Here is a 12546-nt window from a genome sequence, read left to right on the forward strand (position 1 = left end):
CGGGAAGAATTACCTTACCTGGGTACTTGATACCAAGATCCATCTGGAAGCAGGGAATCTTGGATATACCATCAGGGAAGAAAGCAGCTCATCCTCTCAAGATCGGGCGAAGGCCATGATCTTTATTCGCCGCCATCTTGATGAGGCACTAAAGAGTGAGTACTTAACGGTTGAAGATCCGTTAGCTCTCTGGGAGGCCTTGAGAAGCAGATACAATCACCAGACAACGGTGATTCTTCCAAAAGCTTGCTATGAGTGGTCTCACCTGAGAATTCAGGATTTCAAATCAGTAGCGGAGTACAATTATGCGTTGTTCAGGATTACCTCTCAGATGAGGCTCTGTGGGGATACCATTACTGAGGAAATGTTGCTGGAAAAGACTTACAACGCATTTCATGCCAATAACGTGCTCCTGCAGCAGCAGTATAGAGCGCGAGGCTACACTGAATACAACCAGCTGATATCTGTGCTCTTGGTAGCTGAACAGAACAATGAGCTCCTGATGAAAAATCATAATTCCCGACCTACTGGATCTGCACCATTCCCAGAAGTGAATGCTGCTTCCCTCGAAGTGAACGCCACATCCTCTGGTGGTGATTATCATAAACGAGGACGTGGCCACAAACGAGGTCGATGGAATAGGAAAGGCAAGAACCACGGTGGTCAGTTTCACAACCAGGTTCCGAGGCATAATTCTGGCCCGAGCTTCAAAAATGTGAATCGTCACAAAGGAAAAGCTCACATGACCAATGCTCCCAGTAACTCTGAAGGAGCCTGCCATAGGTGTGGTGGCAATGGGCATTGGGCGCGAACTTGTCGTACCCCAAAACATCTGGTGAAGTTGTATCAAGCCTCCCTCAAGGAGAAGGGTGTCGAGACCAATTTTCTCGACCAGGCTAAACCAATGGATATACCTGATCCAGTGTTTGATTTATCAGGGCAATTTGACGCAACTCACCTCGATGTTTCAGACTTCATTATGGAAAAGGGGAATGAAGTATATCGGTCCGATTAAATCGTTTATGTTTGATGTACTTTTATTATGCTGAACTTGTCGTCTAAAACTAGTTTTTCAGATTCAATAAAAGTGGCATGTAAAGTTCCTGTTATAAATTGTTTGTTAACTGTGATTCCATTTACTCAGAAAGCATGGATAAAAACTGTGGTTATTCTCATAACATGAGAAATGGCGGAGATATTTGTCTTGCAGACAGTGCAACCACACATACAATACTTCATGATCGAAAGTATTTCTCAAGCTTAATGCTTACAAGAGTAGGGGTAACAACTATATCAAGACCTTCAAATGTGATTGAAGGCTCAGGGAAAGCCCAGATTATGTTACCAAATGGAACAATATTGTCCATACAAAATGCATTGTATGCTACTCGATCTACTTGAAATTTGTTGAGTTTCAAAGACATACGTCTAAATGGATACCACATTGAAACGAAAAGTGCAGAAAATGTGGAGTATCTATGCATTACCTCCAATGATACCCAGAAGCGTATATTGGAGAAGTTGCGTGGTTTTTCGAGTGGATTATATTATACATACATAAGGACAATTGAATCACATACTGTCATGAACCAGAAGTTCATTGATTCAAAAGTTTACATGCTTTGGCATGACCGTCTGGGTCATCCAGGATCCACCATGATGCGTAGGATCATTACCAACTCTAATGGACATCCATTATTGAGCAGAGACATTGCTATCTCAAATGATAACCCTTGCAAGGCTTGTTCTCAAGGGAAGTTGGTAATAAGACCATCACAACTAAAGGTTGATGCTAAATCCTCATCATTTCTGCAAAGAATTCAAGGGGATATTTGTGGACCTATTCAACCATCTTGTGGACCATTTCGATATTTTATAGTTTTGGTTGATGCATCCACCAGATGGTCACATGTTTGTTTCTTGTCTACTTGGAATGTAGCTTTTGCGAGACTTCTTGCTTAGATAACTAAGTTACGAGCACAGTTCCCAGATTATCCCATTAAGTTAATCCGACTTGATAACACTGGTGAATTTACGTCTCAAATCTTTGATGATTACTGCATGACATTGGGCATTGATGTTGAACACCATGTTCCTCATGTCCATACTCAAAATGGTTTAGCAGAAGCATTGATCAAGTGGCTTCAGTTAATAGCCTGCACTCTGCTTATGAAAACCAAATTGCCAGTTTCTGCATGGGGACATGCCATCCTACATGCTGCATCATTGGTTCGATTGAGACCTATAGCCAACCACCAATACTCCTCAATACAACTCGTGTTTGGACATCAGCCAAACATTTCACATTTACAAGTTTTTGGTTGTGCTGTTTATGTGCCTATTGCACCCCCGCAACGCACTAAAATGGGACCTCAGCGTAGACTGGGAATTTATGTGGGTTTTGATTCATCATCTATCATTAGATATTTGGAACCCTTGACATGTGATATGTTTACAGCTCGTTTTGCTGATTGTCATTTTGATGAGACAGTCTTCCCATCGTTAGGGGAAGAAAAGACCGTTCCAGAAGAACGGAAACAACTGACATGGGTTGTTCCCACCTTGTCTCATTTTGATCCTCGAAGCATTTAATGTGAAAATGAAGTAAAGAGGATCGTTCATCTTCAAAGCATTGCCAATCAAATGCCAGATGCATTTAATGATGCTATGAAAGTGACAAAATTGCATATACCAGCTGCAAATGCACCTGCTAGAATTGATGTCCCTATTGGAGAAAATAAAGTGGTAGCGAATGATTCATCTGGTGCACGCCTGAAGCGTGGTAGACCACCAGGTTCAAAAGATTCAGCCTCTCGAAAGAGAAAGACAAGGGCACAACTGAATCCAAATGAAATCATTTAGGAAGAAAGAATGAATGACAAATCCACAATTCATGATTCTGGACTTCCAGAAAAAGAAAATGTCCTCGATGAGACATATGTCCCTGAAGAGACAGAAGTACATGAAAGCAAAGAAATCTCTATAAATTATGCATGTACTAATGAATTGTGGGATTAGAATGAAATAATCATTGATGATATGTTCGCATTCGCAGTAGCCACTGAAACCATATTAAGTGATGATATTGAGCCCCACTCTGTTGATGAGTGCAAACAGAGACAAGATTGGCCTAAGTGGAAAGATGCAATCCAGGCAGAATTAAATTCCTTGGAAAGGCGAAGTGTTTTTGGACCAGTAGTCCAAACCCCGCCTGATGTAAACCCCGTGGGTTACAAATGGGTATTCATAAGGAAACGCAACGAGAAAAACGAGATTGCTAGATACAAAGCACCACTCATTGCACAAGGTTTTTCACAAAGACCTGGAATTGATTATGAGGAGACATACTCTCATGTAATGGACGCAATTACGTTCCGTTACTTAATAAGTTTAGTGGTTTCAGAAAAGCTTGACATGCGACTTATGGATGTCATCACTGCGTATCTATATGGAGAATTAGATACTGACATATACATGAAAGTCCTAGAATGACTTAAGTTGCCTGAAACAAGTAACAAACCACGAGGTATGCTCTGGATCAAATTAAGGCGATCATTGTATGGGCTGAAATAATCTGGACGAATGTGGTATAATCGTCTCAGTGAGTATTTGATCAAAGAAAGATATATCAACATTGTCATTTGCCCTTGTGTATTCATTAAGAAATCCAACCCTGGATTTGCTATAGTGGCAGTATATGTTGATGATATGAACCTAGTTGGAACTCCTGAAGAGCTCTATAAAACTGCTGAATATCTGAAAAGCGAATTTGAAATGAAAGACCTTGGGAAAACAAAATATTGTCTCGGCCTGCAGATCGAGCATTGTGCTAGTGGAATTTTGGTCCACCAATCAGCTTACATTGAAAAAATTCTGAAGCGATTTGGCATGGATAAAGCTTATCCACTCAGCACACCAATGGTCGTTCGTTCTCTGGACATTAAGAAAGATCCATTCCGTCCAAAAGAAGATGATGAAATGGTCCTTGGTCCAGAAGTACCATATCTAAGTGCAGTAGGTGCTTTGTTGTATTTAGCACAATGTACTAGACTAGATATAGCTTTTTCAGTCAACTTGTTAGCCAGGTATAGCTCTGCTCCAACAATCCGTCATTGGAAAGGTGTCTAAGATGTATTGCGATACCTTCGTGGGACAACAGATATGGGTCTCTTTTACTCAAAGAACTCCACAAATGACCAGGTCCTTGTTGGATATGCAGATGCTGGTTTCCTCTCTGATCCGCATAAAGCCTGCTCACAAACTGGATATGTGTTCAAGAATGGAGATACAGCAATCTCATGGCGCTCAACAAAGCAAACCTTAGTTGCTACATCTTCAAATCATTCAGAAATACTTGCTTTACATGAAGCAAGTCGTGAATGTTCTTGGTTAAGATCAATGATCCATCATATTCGGAATTCATGTGGTCTACCTTCGAAGACAGATAATCCAACTGTCATTCATAAAGATAATGCAGCCTGTGTTGCCCAAATGAAGGAAAGATTCATCAAGGGCGATAAGACTAAACACATATCTCCAAAGTTTTTCAGTGCACATGAGCTTCAGAAGGCTAAAGTTATTGAAGTCAGACAAATCCGTTCTAATGAAAATCTGGCAGACTTGTTCACCAAGTCCCTACCAAAATGCACGTTTCAGAAGTTAATGCAAAGTATCGGATTACGTCGACTTACCAAACAACTAAGTTTGGAGAATGCGGAATCAGGGGGAGATACATCTTAGGGGGAGCATCCATGATACATGCTTGTTGTACTCTTTTTCCTTCGATTAGGATTTTTCCCACTGGGTTTTTCCTATCAAGGTTTTAGCGAGGCAACATAAGTATACTGAACACTATATCAACAATCCAGGTAAAGTTGTACTCTTTTTCCTTCGCTATGGTTTTTTCCCACTGGGTTTTTCCAAGCAAGGTTTTAACGAGACAACTGATGTTGATATGTGGGCATCCAAGGGGGAGTGTTGAAAATACTAGTGGGTATTGAATGCCCACGTAGAAACTGAAAACATTGGTAGCAGTTTTCAATGACCATGCAAATTGGAAAGTGACTTTGGATGCAGGAGATCATGTTTGTCAAAGGTTACATGCTGTAAATTTCCATATGTAATTAATACGGTTGTTTGAGTTGCTCTATAAATAGAGCACTCGAATGCAATCAAAGGATACGGAAAAACAGATCAATAATATCATCCATCCCCCCCTAATTTGCCATCTCCTTGTGTTTTAATTACAGTGTGATATTTTACCCCTGCTTCGGTCCACTCACTATAAAGGTTATCTCTCTAACTTTTACATTTATATAACAGTTATAGACTATCCCTAAGTATATAAAAAAGGTCCCTTAACTTTTATGCTCAGCCATAATACTAACACGGGAAACCTATCTTAGCAAAATCGAGGTTATGTTAATGTCAACGAAGTTCTATGGTGTTCTGCCCTTCGTGTAGAAGAGGGTTTGATATGTCTGCAAATAAAAGTTACTCTTGTTTTTTGTAAGTAATTTATGCGTATGCATTAAACTGTTATTTGTAAAAATAAAGAGAAACTTCAATAAGAAAAGTCGGACTCTTTTTTGGCTCATTTTCTCTCACAAACTCCCCTACATTCAGCCTTAGTCGATAGAGTTTATATTTGAATCTAATGATGACATCATAGAAATTAGAAACTATATGAACTTTTTAATAACTTGCCCTACATGTCCGACCATGTAACTCCGCTACTAAAGTTTCTCTAGCAAAAATGACTCCTTGGATGCTGTACGAGTTCAAAGATAAATAAGAATCTAAGAACAAACCAAATCCAACCTTAAGGTCAACTCAAATCTATCAGAGCCATGCATAGATCTTTATTGGCTAGACCTAACAAACATAACAATTTAAAGAAGTTCTTTGGGTAGTGGGACCAATTCGATGGACCCTAACAAGTTAAACGACACCTTCGTTTTGGTTGTTAAAATTTGGTTGGGTTTGGAAGTGTCAAGTTTGAATACAAGTATACGAACTCCAGTTTGTCAGTTCCTCAGGAAACACTCATACAAAACAAAAGGGTAGTTTCGGAAGTATAAGAAAAACAGTCTTGCTTTTATAGGAACAGAACACTACAAGCTCCCACAGAAAATAGTCTCCGTTCACACTGTGCTGTGTGGAGTTGTGGAAAATATGGATCCAGATGCCTTCTCTGCGAACTTGTTCAAGTGGGACTTACGTGGGATGGTTGTGCCGACGAACCGGGTTCATCTCGAAGCAGCCGTGCCGCCAGCAGCCACAGCCGCTGGGGCGGCGGCTGGTTATACTTTGCGGCCGCCAAGAGAGCTTGGACTTGGAGGGCTTGAAGACTTGTTCCAGGCTTATGGGGTCAGATACTACACGGCGGCGAAGATAGCGGAGCTTGGATTTACTGTGAACACCCTCTTGGACCTGAAGGATGATGAGCTTGATGACATGATGAGCAGCCTCTCCCAGATATTCCGCTGGGAGTTGCTTGTTGGGGAGAGGTATGGTATCAAAGCTGCCGTCAGAGCCGAGCGCCGCCGCTTTGAGGAGGAGGACTCTCGGCGGCGCAACCCTGTCTCTGGTGATACCACCACCAATGCCTTAGATGCTCTCTCCCAAGAAGGTACTATACGCTATATACATGAATATTATTTACCTTTGTGTCTTAGATTAACCGTAGTATATAGGCATATAGGTAGGGTTTGATTACACTTTGAAATAACATTATTTTACGTGTAAATTAATAGTGTGACAATATAATATGTTCAAATAGATGATTAAAAAAATTTAGTGAATCAAAGAAGAAAAATTTAGGATTTAGTGAATCAAAGAAGAAAAATAGGTCGCAAAACATTTAAACTTTTGGCCTTTGGTATAATAATTTGATGGAAATAACAAATCAAAGATGTTTATTATTTTGCAACATAGTATGCCAGATCATATGATGTTCGAGATTGCGTGATAAAACTAAAAGCATATGTTTTATATGATTGTAACATAATATGTCAATTATCATAGTCTTTGATACTAGAACATAAATTAGTTGTTATATTAGATTGGGATATATGATACGATGTGCATGGGATGTGTAGGGCTGTCGGAGGAGCCAGTGCAACAAGAGAAGGAGATGGTGGGGACCGGAGTAGGGATGGCGTGGGAGGTTGTGACGGCGGGGCAGAGGCGGAAGAAGCAGCGGAGGATGAAGAAGGGGCAATATAGGAACTGTAGTGCTGGAGGGGGTCATGATAATGATCATAACGAGGGTGTAGACGACAAGGACGACGACATGGACAACATGAATGGGCAGGGGAACGGTGGAGGAGGGGGGTTGCTAGGCGAGAGACAGAGGGAGCACCCGTTCATTGTGACGGAGCCTGGGGAGGTGGCACGTGGCAAAAAGAACGGTCTTGATTACCTCTTCTATCTCTACGAGCTGTGCCGTGATTTCTTGATCCAGGTCCAGAACATTGCCAAGGAGCGCGGTGAAAAATGTCCAACCAAGGTACGGAGTTTACCCATGATTTCATAAGCGGATTTTTACTGTGGTAAATACAGTAAACTCATCTTGAGTGGTTCTCTGTACACCCACGTTTGATTTCTGGACGTTCATCAATAAAGAAAAAGACTCTTATACTCATGTATAAAATTACCACAAAGACTTGGTGATTGTCTAAGAAAAACAGTTATGGGGTTTTTTTTCACTGTATTCACCGCATTGATGCACCTTGTTGGTATGCACTGGAAACTTAGGTAGTTGACCCTAAGCGTTATTTACACACTCATTTTTACCTTTCACACATTATTCTCAATTCATGGTCGTTGGATCGAATAAATTAAAAAAGATCAATTGACCAAAATTAATAAGAATGTGTCAGAGGTAAATAGATGTGTGTGAAAAGCACTACTAAAAGCACTTCTTTCCAGTTATGAACAACACATTTTCAATCAATTTAGATTTGGCAAAGTTTCACTTTCGTTTATGTATTTTCGATTACATCGAATTTGATACATGCGGTCTGCAAATTTTGTCAATTTAAGAATATCCGTCAACTTTTGTGAATTTCTTGTACGAAATCTGTTAAATTCATCATCGTACAAGAAATTCACATTGTTGATGAATATTCTTTGAATTGGAACTACTTTCTTACATCATGAGTCAAATTTGATGCAATCGAAAATACATGAATGAAAGTAGGTCAGTTTGTAGTCCAAAAGTAATTTGATTCAACTATTTAGTTCGGCTAATTTAATTTCACACTTTTTTACTACAAACATTATATATGCAGGTGACAAACCAGGTGTTTAGGTATGCCAAAAAGTCAGGCGCAAGCTACATCAACAAGCCGAAGATGCGGCACTATGTGCACTGCTACGCCCTGCATTGCCTGGACGTGGAGGCGTCGAATGTGCTGAGGAGAGCGTTCAAGGAGAGGGGCGAAAATGTCGGGGCATGGCGGCAGGCGTGTTACAAGCCTCTTGTGGTCATTGCAGCAGCCCAAGGCTGGGACATCGATGCCATTTTCAATTCTCATCCCCGTCTCTCCATCTGGTACGTTCCCACGAAGCTCCGTCAGCTTTGTCACGCCGAGCGCCACAATGCCACCGCCTCTAGCTCTGCCTCCGGTGGCGGGGGCGAGCACCTGCCCTATTGATCAATGTTTGTGTTCCACTGTATAACTTACAAAACGCTTCTGCGGAGGGCGAGAGATTTTGGGCAAACCAAGGAGGGACTTATACATGTACTAGTAAGGCTAGGGCAGACTGAATGAAGATGTTAGGATCTAACTATGATTTACTAATTAAAAAGCTTGCTATTTTAACTGTTTACTAATCTGCCATCAAAATTTTGAATAGTGTAATTGGAAGTTTTTAAATCTTACCCTGTCGCACAAATGTGTTGTCAATTTATTAATATTATAACACGTGTATTAGTAACTGCACGTGAATTATTACACTAAAATTTCTCATAATCACAAACACAGTAGAAAATATCGATAATATCGGCGAAATATCGCCGATATTATCGTTTTTTTGGGACCCCGATATTTTAGTAACTATCCAACTTGTTTTCGGCAGAATATCGCGATATTATCGATAATATCGATAATATCGCGATATTTTCGAAACTATCGCGATATTTGGTATGGACTCATCGGAGAACACGGCCGGAGCAAATAATTCGAAACCCTAAATCCCCAAATGCTAGATCAAAGCAAATGAACTGAATCTACAATACAGGATTCCGAGAAGAACGATTTCAGTACAAAAATCAACATGTTTACAAGCCGAGAAGAACGATTTCAGTACAAAATTCAAAGCAAATGAACCGATTCCCTAAATCCCCAAATTCGGATTCAAAGCAACTGAACTGAATCCCTAATTCCTAAATCCCTAAAATCTATTTCAGTACAAAAATCAAGCAACATGCAGATAAATCGCAATCTGTACAAAAATAGAAACCCTAATTCCTAAATCCCTAAAATCAATTTCAGTACAACAAAGGTGCAACATGCAGAAAAATTGAAATCTGTACAAAAATTTAAAGTAATAGAGGGGAAGAAGAGAAGTAGGAGCCTGGAACATCGTCTTCCTCACGAATCCAAGACGGCTGGGACAAGTTCGTGCTCCTCAGTGGTGTCGACGGCTTGGACTACGGAGACAGAGGGAGACATGGAGACAGGGAGACACGGAGACACGGACGGTTATGGAGTGGTGTCGACGGCTGGGTTTAGGGCGGGTGAGATGGGAGGAGCAGAGGGAGACAGGGAGACACGGAGACACGGACGAGGAGGATCGAGATTCGAGAGATGATGTCTCTGTGTGTGTGGAAGAACTGGAGAAGGGGGAAGGGAGGGAGAAGACTGAGAACTTCTCGGTGAGAACGAAGGCTCAGACCGACCTCAGAGAGAGAGGAGAGAAGAGAGAGACTGAGAGGATTCGAGAATATGGTAGTGGAGTGGGAAATGAAAGATCGAGAGAGAGACCTCCGTGTGTGGTGTACGTGTGTGGTGTGCGTGTGTGGTGTGGTGGGGGGGGGTCTCGAAGTGTGTGTGTGGTGGAGTGTGAGTTCTTCAGTCTTTTTTACTGTCTGAGTGATGGTGTCTAAGAAAAAAAAGCATCCAATGCTCCAAATTATTCAAAACCAAATCATTCCAAACCTATGTCTACCTCTCTGATCCAATGATCCAAAGAACTTTTTGCAATTTCAGAACATGCACAACAAATACTACTGCTTTAATAATGAAAGCGTGTGACAGTCTTTCACATGCAAAACAGTGTCAATGTCTGTTATATACTTACATTCTTTCATCATCAGAGGCATTCACCGAATTTTAACTTACATTCTTCTTCCCATACCATTTTCAAAACCATTCCAGATCCTTTCCAAAGCCAAGCAACACAAAGGTTTCCATATTTAAGGTAAGTTTACAAACTTAAATTTATATTATTGTAATTTATACAAAAACAAATAAATTTGTGTGCACTCGTATGTTAATTTTTTTAAGTAATTACTTGCATGTTAATTATGTTAATTTTTGTAAGTAATTAAGTAATGTTAATATTAATTGTTTTAAGTAATTAAGTAATGTTGTATAATTATTCCCTAGGATAATTTTAATATGTTTAATGTTATTTATTATTTTATTTTCCTTACCATTTTCAAAGTCATTCCAGATCCATTCCAAAGCTTGAACACAAAGGCTTCAATATTTAAGGTAAGTTTACAAACTTAAATTTATATTATTGTAATTTATACAACAACAAATAAATTTGTGTGGACTCGTATGTGAATCTTTTTAAGTAATTAATACTTGCATGTTAATTTTTGTAAGCAATTAAGTAATGTTAATATTAATTGTTTTAAGTAATTAAGTAATGTTGTATAATTATTCCCTAGGATAATTTTAATATGTTTAATATTATTTATTATTTTATTTCTCTTACCATCTTCATTATCAAATTGGATTATTATTCATTAATATTAGGTTTTTTTATTATCAAATTGGATTATTATTCTTTAATATTAGATTTTTTTATTATCAAATTGGATTATTATTCTTTTATATTAGGTTTTTTTATTATCAAATTGGATTATTATTCTTTTATATTAGGAATTTTTTTTATCAAATTGGTGGATTATTCATTAAATTTGATTATTATCAAATTGGATTATTATTCATCACCATGTTTTATATTAGGATAATTTTTTTATCAAATTGGTGGATTATTCATTAAATTGGATTATTATCAAATTGGATTATTATTCATCACCATGTTTTATATTAGGATAATTTTTTTATCAAATTGGTGGATTATTCATTAAATTGGATTATTATCAAATTGGATTATTATTATCAAATTGGATTATTATTCATCACCATGTTTTAATTTAGGATAATTTTTTTATCAAATTGGTGGATTATTCATTAAATTGGATTATTATCAAATTGGATTATTATTATCAAATTGGATTATTATTCATCACCATGTTTTAATTTAGGATAATTTTTTTATCAAATTGGTGGATTATTCATTAAATTGGATTATTATCAAATTGGATTATTATTATCAAATTGGATTATTATTCATCACCATGTTTTAATTTAGGATAATTTTTTTATCAAATTGGTGGATTATTCATTAAATTGGATTATTATCAAATTGGATTATTATTATCAAATTGGATTATTATTCATCACCATGTTTTATATTAGGATTTTTTTTTATCAAATTGGATTATTATTCATTAAATTGAATTATTATCAAATTGGATTATTATTCATTAATATTAGGTTTTATTATTCCATATTATTTGTATAATTACTTAACTTTTTACAATCATTTTCTTTACTTTGTATTTAATTCTTCTGTAGAATAACTTTATTATTTAGGTTCTCTTATTTTTATCAAAAAATAATTGTCTAATTTTAATGAAAAATAAATATAGGTACATTTAAGATGTCAAGTAAACGTGATCCAGCTTGGGAACATGGAGACCCAATAGACGGAAACAAACATGGCACAATTTGCAAATATTGTGGTCGGGTAATGAAGAGTGGCGGAGTGACACGACTGAAGTATCATCTTAGTGGATTAGATCCATCAAAAAATGTCCAACGATGCGATAATGTCCCCCCAGAAGTGAAGGCATTCATCAGCACATTATTAAAAAATAAAAAACAGCAGAAGGAAAAGATGACACAAGGAATGGAAAATATTCGAGCTGAGCTACGGGGAGAAGTCTATAGCCAAGCGGTTGACAGTGATGATGATGACGATGAGGACGAATGTGATGATGACATGGGACCTGAAGAACGACGCAGTTTGAAACAAGCATTACGTGCCTCCAAACAGTCAGCATGGGAAAGAGAACACCTTCATAAAATTCCTAATAGGGGACAAGGTTCCGGGACAAGTGGTGGTGCACAAATGAGACGGGGAGGCAGTCTTAGAAAATCACAACCAACACCACCAATAGCCCCAAGTTTATATAAGTCATCCAACGCACGTCAAAAGAGTGTTTGGAGTTATTTCAAG

The 12546-nt window shown here is 38.3% G+C and overlaps 2 protein-coding genes across 2 annotated transcripts; both read left to right on the top strand.

Moving 5' to 3' along the window:
• Nucleotides 1-115: 115 nt before the first annotated feature.
• On the top strand, nucleotides 116-1015 carry LOC139196899 (uncharacterized). Its single transcript, XM_070823252.1, has one exon. The coding sequence runs from the start codon at nucleotides 116-118 to the stop codon at nucleotides 1013-1015; it is 900 nt and encodes a 299-aa protein (XP_070679353.1).
• A 5092-nt stretch (nucleotides 1016-6107) lies between these two features.
• On the top strand, nucleotides 6108-8835 carry LOC103448280 (floricaula/leafy homolog). Its single transcript, XM_029103781.2, has 3 exons — nucleotides 6108-6631; nucleotides 7101-7510; nucleotides 8295-8835. Exons 1-3 carry the CDS (start codon nucleotides 6175-6177, stop codon nucleotides 8658-8660), a joined length of 1233 nt encoding a protein of 410 aa, XP_028959614.1. The 5' UTR covers nucleotides 6108-6174; the 3' UTR covers nucleotides 8661-8835.
• The last annotated feature ends 3711 nt before the right edge of the window (nucleotides 8836-12546 follow it).

This window comes from Malus domestica, chromosome 06 (assembly GCF_042453785.1).
Source record: "Malus domestica chromosome 06, GDT2T_hap1".
NCBI lineage: Eukaryota > Viridiplantae > Streptophyta > Magnoliopsida > Rosales > Rosaceae > Malus > Malus domestica.

What these genes read in the sequence shown, in the direction of transcription:
- LOC139196899 (XM_070823252.1), top strand. Translation starts at nt 116, where the DNA reads ATGATCTTTATTCGCCGCCATCTTGATGAGGCACTAAAGAGTGAGTAC.
- LOC103448280 (XM_029103781.2), top strand. Translation starts at nt 6,175, where the DNA reads ATGGATCCAGATGCCTTCTCTGCGAACTTGTTCAAGTGGGACTTACGT. An exon ending in AGATGCTCTCTCCCAAGAAG is followed by an intron (nt 6,632 to 7,100) that starts GTACTATACGCT and finishes TGGGATGTGTAG; the next exon opens with GGCTGTCGGAGGAGCCAGTG. An exon ending in GTGAAAAATGTCCAACCAAG is followed by an intron (nt 7,511 to 8,294) that starts GTACGGAGTTTA and finishes TTATATATGCAG; the next exon opens with GTGACAAACCAGGTGTTTAG.